Below are 20,228 nucleotides of genomic sequence, written 5' to 3' on the forward strand. Positions count from 1 at the left end.
GAACAAGACAATTCATAGACTTTGATCTGAGCGCTTTTGACATGTGTCGACAGACATTAACTGATTCAACATGACACAGATACGTCAGAAAAAATGCTGGCATCTGTCAGCAATATAATGATGGGGTCTCATCTGTTGACCTTGGACTTCCGTGTTATTTCCATAGACTGTATAAAACATGGAATCAGTGATGTCACCAATTGGTTTCTGAAAAGGAGTTCTGAAGCCCCACAATGGCACTCGCCAAATTGAAAATGCTGTCTCAAACTAACTTTTGGTTAATCAAAGTACAAGAAAAGAGGTGGAGCTGAGGCAGGCCTTTCTAACCTCCTTGCAAACAGCTACAAGATGCCCCCCTATCAGGCCCCTAATTATGAACACCTCTTAGACCTGATATAATCAAAACAGATGAGTAATTAAATAAAGAATATGACCAACAGTGTGTACCAAGAAAGACGTGAGCTATTCATGAGCAAATACAGGTTCTTTTGAACCAGGCTGTAAATATGTTGTATTCTGCTGTAGAAATTGACACCAACACATGGGTGTTAATGGGACTTCTGAGACTTATGGACCCAGCCTCAAGTGAACACTTGCATTAGCTTTAGTTTTCAACACCAAATGTCGCTGCCTGGTTTTTCTAATCTCAGAGTTGTTCATGTTGCATTGTTCTCTATTAAAGAAAATAATGCACATATACATTTTATTTAATAGTTGATAGTACAGTATTCAGATGAGACTGTAGTCTCCATGAAGTCACTGTAAACTTGTGGGGTCTCTTTTTGTAGGATACCTGACAAATGAGATTGTGTTGATTGTGACATTGTCACACTCTGAATATGTAAATATAAATCAGACTATCTGATCAAGTTATCGCCATATGCAGATTGAACAAGACAAGTTGGATAGCTGAGAGTGTTTTGGCAAGCTTTCCATCAGTTTGAGGCTTCCGTCTAGTCAGTCAGACTGTGGTGAGCTAAGTAGGTCATCACGTTCATGAGCAAAAAATAAACACATACAGAGCAAGTAAAGAGTCTAAGAGGAGCTCAGGGTTGAGACTCAGGGTAGGGGCACATTCTGATTTAGTTTTCCCTGAGAAAAATTGATTGAACTTGTTGAGAATGGCTTCTTTTGATGTGACAGAGATTGCTGTGCATAGTAAGGATGGGGAGACTACCCTCAGAGATATTTGTTTGTCCATGGGTACTTTGTCCAAAAGCATGTGAAGCAGTTTCTCTACAGAAGGAATGATCAGAGTATTACAGGTGAAATATTTTATTTGAAAGAAATCCAGAAGCCGTAGCTTGTTGAATAAGGGGTGGGAGAGGCTGAGTTGTTTTGTTTTGTTTCGTTTGAGCCATCTTAAGTTACTTTGTCAAGGACTCTGTCCACTGAAACAACTTAACAAGTATGACCACAGGCTCCTGACAACATGGTTACTGAGGTTGAATCAATTGTTTGGGTAATAGAGTTTGAGGCTCGGCGGGACATAATAATATAGAGAGCCTCAAAAAGACGAGGGCATCATGTGCTGGTGAGGCAAAGCAGTGTGGTAATGTAGCAGCATTGAGGGCTTGAAGAAGGACACTTCTTTGCCTCTTTTTGTCTACATGCAGTTAGGTTATTAGTACTCAAAACCAGATGCATGTACTCCAGTATAGTGGTTAAGAGTGCTATAATTATTTGTCAGTTAAATTCAACGTTTGAACTTGAGTAGTTTTGCAGTTATGTGATGAATAGAGATGTTAAGCTGTACACAAGCAATCTAATTTAGTGCACCTGTGACTAATAGTAACATTACAGAGTAAATGGAAATAGTAATACTAAAACACTTTAAAGGGGTTGTTTTTGGTTAACCATTATGTGGTTGGTTTTATTTTACCATATAACGGGCTAATTCAGATATTTAACATTCTATGTGTCTGTGTTTCTTAAATATTTTAGAAGAGGCTTTTCACAGAAATTGTTGAATTTGTGATGTTGACACTCAGATTTTCAAGGAGTAAAGATAAAAGTTGTATGTTTTCTGAGTCATGTGATAAGAATGTTGAATTTGTTAAAGTTAACAAATGAAACTATAAATTAGTGAAGTGACCTTTGGACATTTAAATTTTGAAGTTTAAACCGAATTAAGTTGAACCGACTTACGCTCACTGGTTATTTTATTTTACAAAATTGTCATAATATGAACATACGGTAAGGTACATTATGTTCTGAGAAGAATAAATCCTGCAGTAAGGCTGAATGTAAGCAATGATTATTTGCCTATTTTTGTCTACATAAAGACCACTGCAGGGTTAAGAAACATATTCTTCCCCAGTACCCTTTGGCCAGTTCTGGGAATAACACCTGCACAACTCTGCAAAACGATGAAGGTCATGCTGTGAACATGCAGCATAAAGCTATGCGGGCTAAAAGTCAAGAAACTAAGGCTACAGAATGAATCATCAGCCCAGCCACTAGACAGTTGAGAAAAAAGTGGAGGAAGGATACAGCAGTGGAAAAGAGAAGACACAAGGCTCTACAGGCAGAGGTTAGTCAGTGACTGGGAATGGCGGGACTAGCAGAATGCCTTAGTATGCATTGTTGGATGAAAGTATGGGCGAGGACAGGCTTTGACAGAGACCCCAACAAGTTCAAGGCATCTTTGTCAAGGAGAAGATATGGATTCTTAGACTACTCATACAGTATAGGAACTGGGGAAGAACCTGAGAGAGAACTACCCCAAAACCCAGAGGCTGAGCCAGTCACCATTCCAAATGGCATGCACCAAGGCACATACATGACCTTCAGATGGACTCAAAACAACCTACACAAAACCAGCTAGAAAGCAATTAAAATGGGCAAGAACAGCTTCAGACCCTGGGCATTGAAACAGGCTCTATTAGAAATGACCTGGCGTTGAAGTACCTCTGGAGCTGATGGAGGTGGCATGAGTGATCATACCTAAGGCATAGGGGTCAGGTGAAGATCTGTCTGCCAAATTTTGTAAGGAAATGCTCTTTTTGGTCTAGTGTTTGGCATATGCAAATGTAATCTGGCACCAGATACAAACTAAGAAGAAGGAAAAGATGCATGCATGTAGTTTTCTTAGATCTCCAAATTCCTTTGGTTTATACTAAAAGAGACTAGACAGCCTTCAACTTTTTCTGGGTCCTAGAGAAAATCAAAAAGATTTTCAAAGCTAACTTCCACCTCCAGGTCTGTGTCACAACATGGGACATCAGTATCACCTGACAGCACCTTGAGCTAGGTAAAATGGCTGGCCGTATCATTTTATCACCGGTGTTCACTGTGGCAATGGAGCTCATCATCTGTGCATCACCGTGGGTGGTTGGAGGGACTTTGAAGAATGGCTTACTGTCGAAAGGTTCCACATTGAAGATGAGCCAAAACCAACTGTACTAGAGAAGCTCATCAAATCTTGGACGCTTGTTCAGAGAAGGTTAAACAATGCACAGTCAGCGGCTTCTGCCAATTAAACAACAATGTTATTCCAGGTATGTAAAAAATGTGATGCTTTTAACTTGGACTTCTGCCTCTACCCATGTGGCCAATTGCCATCTATGAGGTCCCTCTATCTTATTCCAATAGGCTGGAGAGACTGATGAACATACAGGACAGGAAGTGATTTGGGCTTCCAAGAAGTAAATGGAGCCTTTTTACCACTAATCTCTATGTTCGATAGATCCACCCCAGAGAGATATAAATGTGCCAAAGAAAGGCTGCAAATGGCCTTCACAGAATTCTGGGAGGGGCTTCTACAACAACAGGGAGGAAATGGACTCCAGTCACAGCAGTAGTGGATAGTGATCCAACCCTCTGGTACTTGGATAAAGTGCGCTATGTCCAACCAGGCAGAGGAGGTTTTGGTCTGGTAAGAATGCCTGCTGGCTTAAAATTCTAACCTGGCTAACACTATGGCCTGCCCAATGGAATCAATTGGCAGGATACCCAGTCTTTGCAAAATCTTGTAGCATCTTATGCTTTCCATACACTAGAGGACAATGCGCAAGCAACTCACAGAGGTTTTAGTCATAGACTAAGATTTTTTTAAATCCAGGATCTTGCATGGTCACTCTCTTCAAGGCTACAACTACATGCCTTTTGAGATTATTTCCCATCATATACGTAATAGAAATGTACAACTACAACTTTTGAGCAGAAAAAGAGCAGAAAGGAGAAGAAACCGGTGGAATTGTGAAGAGAGCAAGAACGCCTCCTTGACATGTCATGTTGACATGTTTACAAGTTTGCAGCTTCCTGCTTTGTTTTGGTGAAACCGCTCCTATTGGCTGTTGACAATGGGCACATTGAACAACCCAATTTGCATAAGACAAAACTCAAGAGACTCATGCGATATATTAAACATATCTGATTTGATGATAATGCAAAGATGAGAAAAAGACTGCCTTAAACAGTTCATATTGAGTTTTATGAACACCTTACACCAAACAGCCAAGATCACAGGAGCACGACTCAACTCAAGCAAAACTCTTGTGCTTTATTCCAACTTTGGAAATTTGTCTGTGGTTTTTGGAATTGCCTGTAATGTCGATTGGTGTGAGGCCAGAATTAGTTATTTGTCTTAATATGTGATAAGGTGTCAGACAGTAGAACCTGCATTTGAAGACATGTTGATCGTGTTTCTTTTAAAGCTATGTTGTAAGAAAACACAAAAACACACAAATACAATTAGAAAATATGAAAGCATGTGTAGGCTGCCATTGTTGTAAACACCGCAATGCACTCTGGAAAGTAAATGGTTGAATCTGTCTTTTTTCTATAATCTTTCATCAGTTAAGAATTTTTAATAGGACCTTGATTGCAGTGTTAGTGAGGAAAACAATACAGAAGGAGTTTATCGCAATGTAAATCAAAGTGAATACAATCAGAGAGGTGAGGAGGTGAGAGTGGAGATTAATCTAATGGTGTCTACAGTATTTGACCACTGCTCACCAAATAAGGTACAGGTATGAACAGCCTGCCCTTCTCTATTTTTTGAGGAACTTGCCACATTCAGGGCACTAGCTGGACACTCATCATCCCCAGCTCGCTGCTGGAGCAAGAAGCTTATCTGGAAAACGTTGTTTGAAAAGTAAGGTAGACAGGTTTAGAACATGTAGCCTACATACAACAGAGTTTAAGAGCACTTTAATACCTGTAATTATAAACATGTCATATTATATTCAATGTGGCTTATTATAAAGTTTTAGCATGCTGCAGTCAGAAATCTATAAAGACACATCCATTATGTTATTATCAGTGTCCCCATTGCTTCATGCCCCAGTTGCCCAAACATGGTCAATGCAATGGATGTTAGCTTTAACCAGCCAGACAACAAAGAGCCTCTGGTGTATGTGTGTGTGTGTGTGTGTGTGTGTGTGTGTGTGTGTGTGTGTGTGTGTGTGTGTGTGTGTGTGTGTGTGTGTGAGCTGATATAAAGGGTTAGCTTTTTGAATGTTAATTGGATGATTTTTTTTTGTTGAGATTTCAATGCATTTATTCTCATCAGTGCTGTTCAAAAAGCAGGAGTTATTTCCAATGGGTGGTTTGCCAGCAGAGATGCAGCGCTCTGTTTTCAAGAACAAGATGTACACACACACGCACAGACTTCGCTTTACACCCAGAAACAACTCCATTTAGTGTCCTCACTTTCCCGCTTTTAGTTCAAGCCCTTTCTTTCCTTTTTTCACTGCCTTGTCAGTTACTGTTGCTTTGATCATCACTGCGCTTCATCACTGGTGAAGCCACGTGCTCTCTTGTTTATCATCAGAAAGGGGAGGGAGATGGGAAAAGAGAGATAGAGAGAGACTCTGCACCTCTCTCATTCTCTCTCCGTCTACTGCACCCACAGACACACACACACACTCGCCGACATACACTTCAGCAGTCCTTTGTGCCTGAGGGACACAGACACAGACAACAAACAACAGCAAAACGAGACTTTATTGTACGGACAAGCTCGCACTATATCACAGGTACAGTAACGCTATGTTTGTTTTGATTAGAAAATATGTTTGAAAAGTATTGAATATCAATGCTTAGACTCTTATGTGAAGCTGGGTTATTTTTTTAAATTATAACTTTGTCCTGAGTCTGTTCTGGAAAATAAGATTTGAGCTCCATAGGCGATACACCTGTTTTGTGTAAGAGGACAAAAGGAGAATGATAAAATGAGGACAGGATTTTGGCACAGTGTGTGTGAATGCGGCTGCTGAGGCTTTGTACTCTAAACTTTTCTTCCCCCCCCCCACCCCACCCCGACACTCTGTGTGTCGGGGTGGGGTGGGGGGGGAACAAAAAAACAAACATGCACACATGTACACACATGCATACACACAAACAGTCACACATAAACAAAGACATACACACAATACAGCTCCAGTAAGTCGTCTCTCTTTTGAAAAGAGCAGGTGTCGACATGTTGACAGGTTAATTAATTGACCGGACAGGAAACAGAGCACCACACATCTAAACTAGCGTATGTTCAGCCTAAAACACAGTGTATTTACCCTGTTGCTACTTGAAGAAAAAGTATTTGAAATTCCAAATAAACCCCATATCTCTTGCTTTAAACTGGCATGTAAAGGGGAAGAAGAAAAATAATGTAATTTTTTTGGTAACAGTAGACTGGGGGGAGTGGATGATGAGTCTATAGTAGCTGGAAGTCATAAAAGTTGATTGGATTTGGTGCAGGCTTGTGTCAAAGGTGCCCTTAATCACCCTGCATTTGCTGAATGCTGCTGGCAACACCTAAAAGTATGGAGCTGTAATGCGTAATAGCATACTGGTTGATATAAAGTGTTTGTTTTTTTTCATATAGAGACCGAACCATTCCTTTAAATGTGCTGAAACCCCTGTGTTTGATCAGTAATGTCGTCATTTTCAACTGAGACTAATAAAAATAAAGCTCATTAGAATGGATTTCTGTATAACTAGACCGAAACTTTACAGGACAGAATTATCAGCAGGAGGATAAAAATACAACAGATTCATGTTTTTTTGTATTCCTCTCAAATGTTTATAAGCGATGTTGTCAATGTACCATTTAAGTTGGGTGCGCTTACATAATCCCACTGTTGGAGAACCCTGCTCCCCTTTTCATTTTCTCGCAGGGAGTGTCTTTCTTGTTTTGCTTAAAAATTGTAAAACTTCTTGGCAATTTTTCGCTATCATGCTGCTCCTTCAGCACATGAAACGGCCACTGAAGCTGAGCCTGTCTTCCCTTTGGGAGTGGATCTGTTTCTCAGCTCGAGGTTTATAAATAGATTTATACAGAGCAACACACTCCTGCTTTTGTTCCTGCATGTGCTTTACAGAGCCACAGAGATGATAGCTAACACCCTGCCGATGCTCCATATAGCCCTTTATTAAAAGATGGATTCAATGGGTTGAGTAGGCATTTACCAGAATCCGTTGTGAACGTGAAAATGCAAATGAAAACTTGAATTAAAGTAGAAAGCAAGACTACACATTTGATCTTTATTTATTTTTTATTTATTTGTTACAAAAGTGAGTGTAGTCAGGTGTTAAAATAACTCAGACATAAAACGTAGTAGAAATCTAATTCTCTGAATGTAGAATCATTCCTGATATTTCAGCACTGGAGGGATGTGATAGCTCGTTGTTGCAGCTGCACCCAAACAACTGGGAGTGGTCTGCTGTGTAGCAGTGACTGACAAGGTGCTTGATGCTAGTTTGAAGCTGCTACATTCTGTCACCTTCCACATTAAGATGAATCTCAGATGGTGATAGCCAGCATAGGCTGAGTATATTCAATGAACAGGTTTACATCAGGCTTGACCAGCTGGCTAACCCGCTTTCATTAGGTCAATTTTTTTATTTCAGTTCAAGCTAGCAGATATGTTTAAGCTAGATATTTAAGTTGTTAAGGGACAGAACAGTTGATAGATGAAACAGTTCTGTCCTGTTCAAAAAGGAGGAAAACATTTTTGCTCAGGACTTAGAAGTAGGCTGTTTCTTTCAGCAGTGAATTCTGAGGGCATTTAATTGTAGCTACAAATATGCATGGACATTTTTACAATTTCCATGCACTCAGACAAAAAGGAAGAATCCAATAGGCTAAAGAAGCAATATGTTTTACAGCTCTTTACAATAAATTAATTATTACAGTCTTTTTACATTAAATTGCACTATGTAGTTTTAGAGAAATGTAAAAGTTGGAGAAGTGTACAGATTCTGTGGTGTATGTTCTTAACTCTATACACAAACTGTCCTCAGAGTAAAATTTGGTGCCTGGAACACTGAAGATAAAATGTAACGCGAGAAGTTATGGTGGTGGGCCCGCAGCAGAGAAGCCGTAACTCTCCTTTTACTAGCTTTTTAGCTCCAGACAGTTTTCGAGGGACCCATTTTAAGTAAAAGTAAAGAGTAAAGTTTGTGTATTTAGTTCAGAAAATATAGCAGAGAATTGTTTAAATTCTCCAACATTCAAATTTCACTACCAAATCTACACAGTGCACCTTTAAGCGAGAATTATTGGTTTTTAGAACTTTCTGAGACTCCCTTTGCCAGGCTTTTTCTATTCCTTGGTCCCTCAGTTTTGAAACCACTCTTCTTGCTCCTTGGAGTCTCAAAAATCCCCCTACGCTCCCCTGCCTCCCACTGGCATTTCAAAAGCCAAACAATGGAGGTTGGCACCACAAGTGAGCCGCTGGAAGAGCAGTGCTGGTATTAACATGTTATGCATGCTAATTGTTTCTCATCAGTTAGTGGCTATTGGGGAATGGGACATTGTTTTTAATGTACATTATAATCTGTTACTGTTCTCTTGCCACTATTATGGGCTGATAACATTTACTCTGGATAATTCAAAGTCAGCAAAAGCCACTTTTTGTCTTATTCTTTTATAAGGTTTCATAGAGATATAAGCATAATTTAGAATCTGTTTTTCCTATACACTATTAACCTACACATTTTTCTCCCTTGTCTTTTATGGACATCCCCACAGGATCCAATTGATATCTTCTTTCTGCTCTGTGTAATTTTATGCATGAAGTTTCCTCCTATGATTCTGTGAACCTTTTTACTGCCTTAAGACCTGCAATGCACCAACACCAGTACAGTAGATCTTGTCTCTTGTATTTTTATACCACTGCTAGATGGGGCCTGGATTGTTTTGGAACTTCCCTCCCAAGGCTGGCTGCACGGTTCCACAGAGCCTCCTGCAGACCATGTACGTAGGATTGTGAAGCCACTACATGACGTACCATATGATACCACACAGGTCTCTCCTTTATCCAGCCTGTGTGGATTTATCTTTGGCATTTTGTTCCATCCGTTCCATTCTGTCAATCAGCCAGTCCAGTCCAGTTTTTCACACATTCATTCTACAGCAGCAGGCCAAGGCCAGTAAATCCAATAAATATTCATCATCTAATTATCAAACAAATATGCAAGGGACAGCAAAAGGACAAGTGGGCCATCTGTCATCTGACAAATCTATCAGGACTTAATTTTCAAGTCACAACAGAGACAGTTTCAGATATTGAGGTTTAGACTGGGAGCAAAGCCAGACCCTAAAAATGAACATTTCCCAAACAAATATTTAACTGAATTAATTCCAGGAGAGACTCAACTCGGTAAGAGGGTAGGAGTGTTAATCCACCATAAGTTATTTGCTTGTTCTTCAGAATTCTTTAACTTTTTCTTGTTCTATGTCAGAACCCAAGGTCGCTAATAGTGATACTAAAATCTAATTTTCTCAATCTTTTTGAGCTTATTGACTGCTATTTAATTCAGCCCCAGACCACAATTTTAGATTGCCAAAGATAGCCAATGGATTCTTATACCCTCTTAGTTCACAAATTTCTCCTCTACCCAAAAACCTGCAACAGAAAATAATGCTCTTCGTTGTCAAATTTAAGCCAAATCTGTGCGAATATCTATACATTCTGTAATTAATACCCTTATTTTTGTGCTGAAGTTGTACCTTTGAACTAGTCTGTTGGGAGAAAAAAAGGTGTACCTGCTACTTGAATTCTTTCTCCCAACTTACATCTTCTAAGGCCATGCTCAAGTCATCCTATACCACTGCTTTGTCAAGGCTTGCCTTGGAGTGCATGAGATGCACTGGACTTTTAATTCACCCAGTGTAAAACCATTGCCAGCCATATGTAACAGAGTCTCCTCCTCATGATGCAGGACGTAGACTGATGAATTCCACCTGGGGTGGCAGTTTTGTGGTCAGTTTTGCCCAAATGACTCAGGTACAGTCAGGCCTGTATGAAACAAAAGTCACTTCTATTCATGCTGGTATCGTCCTATTATCTCATGTTAGCCATGGCAGTGAAAGACCAGATGTAAAAGGCTTGCAACAGGAATGTGTGATTACTAGAAAAAGAGCCTTCTGCAGTTTTTTAATGATTCCATGGCCAATTTAGTTTCTTACTTCATTGCTTGAAAGCAAAGGTGATATATATATTGGTTACCAGTTAATGCATTCTGTAACATCACTGCTAGATCCCATTGAACTCTTCATCCTGTCCCTTTAATATTACTCCATACAGTAGGAAAACAAGCATTAAAACATTTCCTCCCCAACATATTCTTTCCTTAATGTGTGCTATCTCTTACCACCATCAGAAATGTAAGCCTAGGTACAGGCCGTCCTGTGTGCTGTGAGTCAGACTACATGTTCAACACATCTCTGCATGCATATTATTGCATTTCTGTGATAAAATATAAATCTGTATGAATTATAGTTTCACTTTTACTTAGAAATTATAATAAAGTGTGGTGTATCTGTTGTAATACCAAAGTTTCATGGTCAGAAAGTGTTCAGAGTCAGAGTGGATGTTGTAATGTGTTAGAGTGCAGGCGATCAATTCGCAAAGTGAATTCTGCTGCTGACATATTGTTTATTGAATGCCTGCACTGAGCTGCTCTGTGGTCACTATTAGAGGATGTCAATTAAAAAGGGAGGATGGCTAACCAGGAGCAATAGCGTTATCTAATCTGTGGGATCATGGTTTTGCATTCTGCCTTTTAGGAAAGGTTGCTATTCATTAGAAAAGTGAAATCATCTAGCCCTCAACAAAATAGCAGGAAGACATTTTGACAGATTGCTAAATGCAGATTTGGTCTGAAATAGAAATGTGATCTTAATATCTGACATGAATAAATAATTGAGTTATTGCTGCTAGAGAACAAAAATAGTATCCTCCTAAGTCAGGATCATTATGCATCAGGCTAAAAATATTACGCGTGTTTCCTTATCACCTCCTCAAATTCCTTTCAGCTCTGCCTGAGTGTCATGAGGAAAACTATTTCATAGCCATAGCAAGTGTACCAAATGCAACAGCGGTAAATGCTCAAAAAGAGTTTTTAGGAATGACGAAAGCTATGACTCACTTCTGCCTAGACAGTTGTTCCTTTTGCTCTAAAAACTGTTTACAGTGACATCTGAAACTCTAATCTGCTTCTGCAAACTAGTGGCTGTTGAAAGTCATTTTGAAATTCTGTAGATGTCCATTATATTTTTTACGGAGGAAGACGTTTCAGAGTGGACTGAGAGGAAATTAGATCAACACTTCTGTGATAAGCAATGTAACAGGCCAACTTTGCTGAAAGTACAATAGGTTTAAAAAGTCATATTATTGCCTTATCTTTAAACACATTTTTAAAGCATTGTAGTGCTTGAATTTCCCTCGGGATCAATATCTATCATAAGTATCTGTCTATCTATCTAGTGAATTCAAAATGCTTCCACATATATACTCTCAGATGATTTGCATGACTTGTCCGTTGTCTTTATTTCTCACATGAGCAATGAGCAACAACAACGTCTTAGTTAACACCAATTCATAAGTAAAATGAATTAAAATAGGCTACAAGACATATCTTCTCCCAAAGGCGGGACAAAGTTATTGGTTTGCAAGTCACAGGTAAGTCTCAAGTCTTTGGTCTCAAGTCCCGAGTCAAGTCCCAAGTAACAGCAGTCCAGGGGCGGCGGTCTAGCAACACCCTTACAAGAAAACGTTACATGTTTCCCTTAACTTTCCCCTTAATACCCTCATTTGAGTCCACAGTTATCAAATCTGTGTCTCGAGTCTGACTTAAGTCCAAGTCATGTGATTTAAGTCCACGTGCTGTCTTTTTCTGCTTAAATCAAACTTAAAACAGATCCAGATTAGAAACTTTTTTATTTGTTATTTTTAACAGTAGATACCTGGAGCTGAGTGCATGGCTGGGCGTTAAGAAAAGGTCTTACATACGACTTTGCTACGTCCGACTTCATAACCAACTTGGTACATCAAATGCAGTGAGCCAGCTGAGAGCTGGTGTATTTGCACCCGGTCTTATCATGGGTTTCCAAGTGAACATTTGCTAAGTGGTAAAGGTTTCAAAGTACCAACCTGTCTAACTTATCCCGTTAGAAAACAGCAGATATGATAACACAGACCAAAAGAAAACACAAAATAATTTAACAGATAGCGATTGAGTTGTATGCAGAACGTTACAATGTTCCCACTGCAAAACTGAACAACACCAACACACAAGTCCCAACAATGCATCTGAGCATATTAGGCAATAATGATTTTAAGTAGAAGTCCTGCTTTGGCTGTCCTGCCTTCTCATGTGATGGAAGGTTGATGATGTTCCATAGGCGGCTTTTTTAGAGCTAAAGAAAGGCTTCTTATTGCCCAGCATGCTGTAGTCTGTTGAACACTGACCATATTCCCACAGTATTTTAGAATGCCTCTTGCATCCGTCGTGCCCAGCTGTCTTGAATCTATGAGTCTTTTCAATCAAACCTGCTCCCTGCAAAGTTTATTAACTATTTATATATCACTGTTGTCTTTGAATGGATGATTATGACATAATGAGAGAGAAAAGTTGTTAAAAGGGGAAGACGGAACACAGGGCTTGTCAACTAAGAAAAACTTTAAGTAGGCTCTCCTCCTTGTCTAAATGCCTTTTCGTTGATCATCCGGTAAACAATACGTGTCTCCATTGTGTTTCCCTTTTAAGTTTTTAGATTTACTTTTTACGTTTGATTTACCTTAGATGGATACGAGTCTGGTTTTTCTAACTTATCCCTTCTTTCAAAAGTAACACCCAGGTACAACTCAAACATGGTCAGATGTAACATTACACCCAAAAGTATGCCCAGCTCGTGCGCTGGACTCCTGAAGCATTATGGTAAAGTTACATTCTACATATCAGTTAAATCTTTGTCACATTTGTTGTGTGCCGTACATACCTGTTGAACAAAGGCATGAATGACAAAAAAAACACTTGCTTCTACAATTCAGGGTTAGTGTCCTTTAGATTTATTTGATTTGATTTCAAAGAAGTGTGCATCAAAACATCTTCAACAAGATCTATCTAAATCATTTCTCTGAGGGATGAAAAGCTCTTTAGTGCCAACATTTGGTTTTACACCTTAAGTATCAGTCAGAAATGAAATGAAGGATACTCTCTGCTGATGATTTTCTGGGTTATGGGCTGTTTTCAGTGAACAGTGTGGTTCGCTCAGGATAGCATTCATCCTCATTGCATGCACTGCTAAGCTTTACTTATGGACATCTGGTTCTCTGTATGTTTCAGGAAGGAGTACGGCTAAAAACTCACCTCCCCTCAGTGTACTGCTGGTAACCACACACTGTCTGCCCGTCTGCCATGCTGGCAAACACCCTGCAGCCCTGTGGGCGACCCACAGGAACACAAGAATAGAATAAAAACATTAGAATGGATAGTTGGTTGCATTTTAAGGTGTGGCTGCCAACTGTGCCATTCAGCTTTAGCCAAGTAAATACAGGTCATTGTGAGTGAATGTAGGTGAATATTCAAAAGATGTAGTGTTTGGCTGTAGCTGGTGGCCGCTGCTTGATGGTAAGATGAAAGGTTAATGTCTCCTCACCTCAGCGAATCATCCAGGGCCAGAGCGTGTTTATAAAAGATGGGCTTATTAGTCAGAGGTACAGTAGATCTGACCTTTGTAGTATCAAGCTCATATTTCCTGAACCGTAAGATGAGGTTTAACAAGGCAGAGATATAAGTGAGGGAAAGTCAGCCATGAACCACTGAGAGACAGTGACAGAGGTTGCTCAGTTTTTAGGTTGTATGCAACTAAAGGACACTTTATCCCCATGAAAATTATACAATTATAAAAACATGGGCATTCTCTCCATTAGCTTTAGAAACTGGCTGCATGGATTTGCTCCTATATCACATGACTATTCCTGAGATCCAATAAAGATGTTGGCTATCAGGTTCTAGGTCATGAGGTTGAGGTCAGGGCTCTGTGCAAACAAAACAGTCCAAACTATATTTTCTTTCTATATATTTTCAGGATGGGCCGAGAACATCTAAATATTAATTGTAATGAACCTTTATTAAATTTGAGTATCATTTATATTGTCAAAAACAAAGATGCTCCAAGTAATGAGGATACATTTATCTGTGCTTATAATGTGCCTGTTTGCTGTCGGAGGCAGCTGATCCTGATCACAAGGGGTGTGAATATATAAGCTGTGTCAAAAATCTCTTCCTATTTGCTTCTTAGTCCATTATTTACCTTTGACCATAATATTTTAGAGTACAAGACTCACCAGTATTGTGTATTTATACAATCTTTGCTATTAAAAAACGACTATGCAATGCTCCAAATCGGATAGTTATGTTCAACTGTACCAGTCAGTGATTGTACAAATGAGTCTGTAAGTGTTTGGAAGCTAATTTACTGATAAATATTGGTAACAATAGAGAGAGCTGTCTCCCAAGGCCCCTCCTCCCTGGAGTCGATGTGCACACAGGTTGCCATTTCCTGGACACGGAAGCTTCAGTGTTTAGCCAGCTCTGCCTCTGCCTTTAAACCTTTCTGTGTTCTAACCTCCATCAATTTCAAAAGCACCTGCAATATTCTCTATCTTATCCTAGTTTTACCAAGTTTCTGGTTGTGGAGATTATTAGACAAATACCATAGCTTTTTAGGTCGGGTAGAATCAGTTATATCTGAACCTGTTGGTGATAACTGGTCTGATATCTGGCAAACCGAGGGGCGTTCTATACGGCCGTGTAGGGGTGCATTAAAACCGCCTACCTTCTCTGGTAAAAAAAAAAAAAATACAGACCACTCTGGACCAGAATCGATACTTGGAAGGAGGATATAATGGCTGCTCAATTGTTGACAGAGAAGCAAGCTCTTCAACAGAGCATGATTCCTTAATGTCTGATGATGGACAATTAATATTGTCTGTTTTATATGTGGGAATTAAGTGAACATAATGTTGCAGTGCTGCTGATTGATTGATTGATTGGCACAACAATTATCTTCAAGCTAAGTAAATTGCTAAAGTAAATTAGCCTTGTAAAGGAATCTTGTCTCTTTGTGCTTTGAATAGTATTTTTGATTTATGTTTCCACAGCACAACACTCGATAAGTTTGTTGACATTGTTTCGGTCAGGGTTTGAAACAGGCAACTCCGTCAGCATTTCTGTTGGTATGTAGGATTGTGTATTTTCTTAACATTGATATTAATTATGTTTTCTTTTCAAGCTTTCTCCCTGCCCTAAAAAAACAGCTCAGCAAAGTCCCAGCTGTGAACCTATTTCTAAGCAACGTGTTGATGATTGAAAGTGTACTTATAGTTTCCTGATTTGAAAAAAAGGTGAAAATAGCAACCTGAGAACCCTGGGCCTCTTGATATGGTCTTCGGAATAAAAATTAAATAAATAAATGAATGCAAACCCAGATATGAGTGGGCTTTACTTTAATCACTGCTCTCACTTCAGGCTGTACAGCTTCTTCTTCCAACTGACACTCCTGGGAACATATTTAATAGATAGACATCAAAGGGATTCAGATGAGAGATGAAAATGATTCTTGACATGCAGGTTGTTGCAACTGTGAGCATTTATAAGTCTCAGAAGATTAACTAAAACTAACTTCTCTACCTTAGCTATTATTGAAGGAAGGCTGTTGTATTAACATTTTCCACTGTCAGACTGATTCAAAACAACCAAATTAAAGATTACAAAAATATCACAGCTTTTTTCAATGAAGTATTATCCAAATGTAGATTTGTGAGAAGTAGAAGTGTCCATAATATAAATGTGGTCAGTGCAATTAACTTCACATCCAATTAGAATTAAAGGAGCAATATGTAAGATATCTACTGTAATACATCAGAACATGACCTTAATAACACCATCAGACATTAAGGAAACATGCTTTGCTGAAGTGCTGGCTTCTCTCACAACAACACAGCAGCCAGTTTGTCCTCCTTCTAAGTTTCATTTCCAGTCTGGAATGGTTTGTTTTTGTTTTGACCAGAGAAGGTAGGAGGTTTGGTTGAACGCCCCTCAGTTTACCTGGCTAACGGCAAACCAACAGGTGTTGCAGCGATGGAAGCGGGCAAGGGAACTGGTTCAGGTATAACTGAATCTACATGACCTAAAAAGCCTCAGCCTTTTTCTAATAACCTCCGCGACCAGAAATGTGGTAAAACTTGGATAGATATTAGAGATGCTTTTGAAAAAACGATGCTGGCTGAACACTGAAGCTTCTGTGTCCATGACATGGCAACCTGCATTCCCCTCAACTCTATGGAAGAGGCAATTTTCCAATTTTTGGAATTTGAAGATCAGTACCAATTTTAAACGCTACGTGTCAGTAACATATTGCTCCTTTAACAAATTAATGAACATAATTCCTGTTTAGATACATTTTCCTGCCAATTATCAGGGTTTTTTTTGTCTTAAAACAAAAGAAAATCACTTCAAAATAATGTTCTAATCTATGTTATTTCCAGTCTTGTACACAAAATTGTTTAACTGAAAGCTTATTACAAATACGTTAATCCAAATTTGAAACATTTGAGCGTCAAAGAAAACATTCTGGAACTCTCCGACCTTTGTAAGACTCGCTGAAGATAACAGATGCTCAACTCTCTGTCCTCTACACATTTCATTTTCTGCTGGAAACTAACATTGGCCTCACCCCTGCACATCAGCTGCTGTAAAAAAAAATCTCAACAGAAAGTCCGACCCTTGAGGGTGCATGCCCTCTCACACCACGACTTTGGTGCCACCACTGAGAGCTGAGGCAGAAATAGACCTTTGAGTGAGAGTGTTGTCAAAGGTGTGAACACAGGACAGCGCCACTGGACACTCCCTGTGTCCTCTGTGTTTTCTTTAGTTTTACCTGAATGTCCTTTTTTTTTACATCAAGATTTATGTATGTATTAACGCAAAAAATACACAGCATTCATTACAAAGTTATGGCTGCCTTTTTTTTTTTTTTTAGAATGCTGACTTATGAGATACCATTAGATAGATTTTCCAGCAACACAAAGCTTTCAACTAACAGAGCTGACAGGGAAGCTTTTATGCCAGAAGAGAAAGTTGTGCTCTGAGTTTTAGTCTGGAGCTAATAGCTGATATTTAATATTTAATCCTCCACTCTGACATTGATATATCTGCTCTGGGCTACTTAGCAATGGGAGACTTCTTTAGACATTCAGCAGCTCTAAATTACTGAACGTTTACTTTCAAAAAGTGGAGACTGTTTAGTAACTGTGATCTACAGACACTTGTAAGCATGTGTTTTCCCTATAAAGTGTGTGAGGACATGCATGTCAGCAGGTGAATCTGCCCATCTAACATGTGTGCACAAGGACAATCATTAGCAATGATGGTGAAGGGAAGTATGATGTGAGGGAGTGAATGTGGGACATGTCACTCACGATTAAAATCTCTGTTATGATTGACTGGAGGAAGCTCCTCCGGGGAGTTAAACATGAATACATCCAATGAGTTCAATAACACCAACAACTGAAAGACAAGAAGTCAACAGGAAGGCAGTAAGATGACAAATAGATTTAGAAAGGGTCTGTATCTGGCAGTTCTGTGAGCTTGTGCTGAGGTTCAGAATTTCTGCAGCTAATATGCAGTCTTGTTTTCTATCTGTCTAGATTTGCATGTTATCATGGTAACTCTTAATCACAGGGACAAATCACAGAGTAGAGCATCTTTTTTAGGTGTAACATAAGTCTTGCAGGTGTGTTTGACAAATTAAAAATTGGGAAAAAAATGGCACAATATGTCAATAGCATCAAATAGTCATTTTAGTCTGGACCAAAGTAACCATCCAACTACATCTTTCAGCTAGGGGAACTTGTTGAAAATTAAGTCATTACAGTTCACCCTGAGGGTAAAACAAATGTGTACTATACTGTAGTTAATGGCAAGTCGTCCTCTGGGACAAGAGTAAGGTTGGATGCAATTCTATGACAATGCTACCAATAACTGTTGTATATAGATGTGAAAATTACCCATTGAAACAAATAAGATTTGCTGTTAACAGGAGTGTATCCAGAAGGATGCCAATTGGCCCCTCTTGAAATCTGATTGGTCACACAGGTGTCACCCCAAAATCAAGGCTGTTTTTAAAAAGCTGCTTGTAGCTTTCTTTAAAGTGTAGCATATTTATTTTGTTAGTATTTTTAATTTAAAATAAATACTATGCACATCTGACAACTACTAAACTTTTTTTTTTACTTGCATCCCCACTTGGATCCCCAGTCAAAAAAGTCTGGACACATCCCTGGCTTTTAACAGATTGGCTGCTTTTACAATGTACAGTATCTCTTCATCTCTTACTGGATGCTGGTACAGTCTTCTGTGCTTTTTTTTATTCTGGTGCAATAAGGTCACTTGAGTTGCTTGTTGCGTCTTTGCCAGTCACTTCATTATCATATGCTTGTTACTTGCTAACAGAAACAATGAATCTTTATTAAATTCTGTGGCTCAGTTGGAAGAGTCGGTCGTCTATCAACCAGAAGATTGGGGGTTCGATCCCCAGCTCCTGCAGCAACATGTCCAACGTGTCCTTGGGCAAGATACTTAACCCCGAATTGCTCCCGCTGCTTGGTTGGTGCTGTATGAATGTGTATGAATGAGATTAGTTACTTCTAATGGTCTCTTTACATAGCAACCTCTGTCATCAGTGTGTAAGTGCGTCATGTGGTGTAAAAGCAATTTGGGTAGTCTGAAGACTAAAAAAGCGCGATACAAGCTCAAGTCCATTGTCCATTTACCATTTGTATAGCGCCAATCATGACAAATGTTATCTCAAGACACAAAAAGCAGGTAAAATACCTCAAGTGTGCTGTTAGTAGTGTGAGATCACGTTGAAGGGCAGGGGGCTATGTACCCTTTGGAGAGCTGTTATAAGTGTGGCAGCCATATGTCTAATTAATACACTTGAGCAGAGACAGTAACCTTGTAGTCTGACCGGGCTAACCCCTAGAGAGGAGAGTTTTACTCAACATGAAGGCTTGATGACCCAGCAGCTTCTCCCATATTTTGAGCAAACTTTTTTAAATAAGAGGAAAGAAGTAGATTCAATTCTTCACTTAAGTTTCAAACTGATACTTCAACTTATGTGTTTTACTGAAGTGATGGTAATATATATAAAACAATATTTACAGTACAGAGACCACTCAGAAACTGCATTTTGCCAGTAAGTATCTCTTTCCTAACTATTCCGTTGTCAGTCTCAGTTTTCGCTTCTGACTCACTTTCACCATGTCATTCTGCTGTCTCTGTTATGTGCAGGACTTTTTGTGCTGGCCTAGTTTCCAGGTATCGATTCGGTGATTGTGCATTAGGGCCAAATGCTTCCCCTCCACATGGCTGTGTCATTGATTTCCTGTCTGACAGGAGGACTCTGGAACCTAACTTCCCTTTAACTGATCCCCTATTATTGGACTATTGGGGCCAAACACTGGCGCCAAACCTTCTATAAATCATTGTGACTAAAAATGGAGTCTTTATTATTGTAAGTAGAAGCCTGCCATGGTGTGCCTTCTGAGATTTTAAGATTTAACTCGAAGTAAACTGCTAATCAATGTCTCTGCTCTCACTGACTGTGTTTCTAGCAGAAGCAGCAGTTTTTAATGGCAAAAACTTTGCAATAACTTGGATCACAATAATCTTTTAAAGTGGTTTTGCACAAATCTTCATAACATTTCAAAAAATGTTCAGGGTAAGCTGCATTTGTGAATTCAAAGAGGCTAATTTTTCATTCTGACATTTCCCCCGAAAATGTTTCCTGCCAGCCCCCTTGTAAATATTCCTTGTGAAGTCAGGGATGAGCTGATGTAAGCAGGAATTTCTTTTTTTTTTTAATGTAAAATTTTTCCGCTCAAGACACGGAGTCACAGCGCTCGTCAATGTCGTTTTTGGTCTGAGCAGCC

The 20,228-nt window shown here is 39.3% G+C and overlaps 1 protein-coding gene across 7 annotated transcripts in view; it reads left to right on the top strand.

Moving 5' to 3' along the window:
• The first annotated feature begins 5,821 nt into the window (after positions 1–5,821).
• ndrg4 (NDRG family member 4) overlaps positions 5,822–20,228 on the top strand; it is a 59,215-nt gene continuing 44,808 nt past the window's right edge. For 4 of the 7 annotated variants that reach the window (XM_061036305.1, XM_061036308.1, XM_061036306.1 and 1 more), the window contains exon 1: positions 9,111–9,199. In XM_061036305.1, coding sequence (XP_060892288.1) covers positions 9,126–9,199 — 74 coding nt within the window. In that variant the 5' untranslated portion in view covers positions 9,111–9,125. Of the gene's footprint in view, positions 5,982–9,110; positions 9,200–20,228 lie in introns of those variants that run through there. The other 3 variants (XM_061036310.1, XM_061036309.1, XM_061036312.1) reach the window with 3 other exon arrangements.

The sequence above is a fragment of the Labrus mixtus genome, chromosome 4, assembly GCF_963584025.1.
Source record: "Labrus mixtus chromosome 4, fLabMix1.1, whole genome shotgun sequence".
Taxonomy (NCBI): Eukaryota; Metazoa; Chordata; class Actinopteri; order Labriformes; family Labridae; genus Labrus; species Labrus mixtus.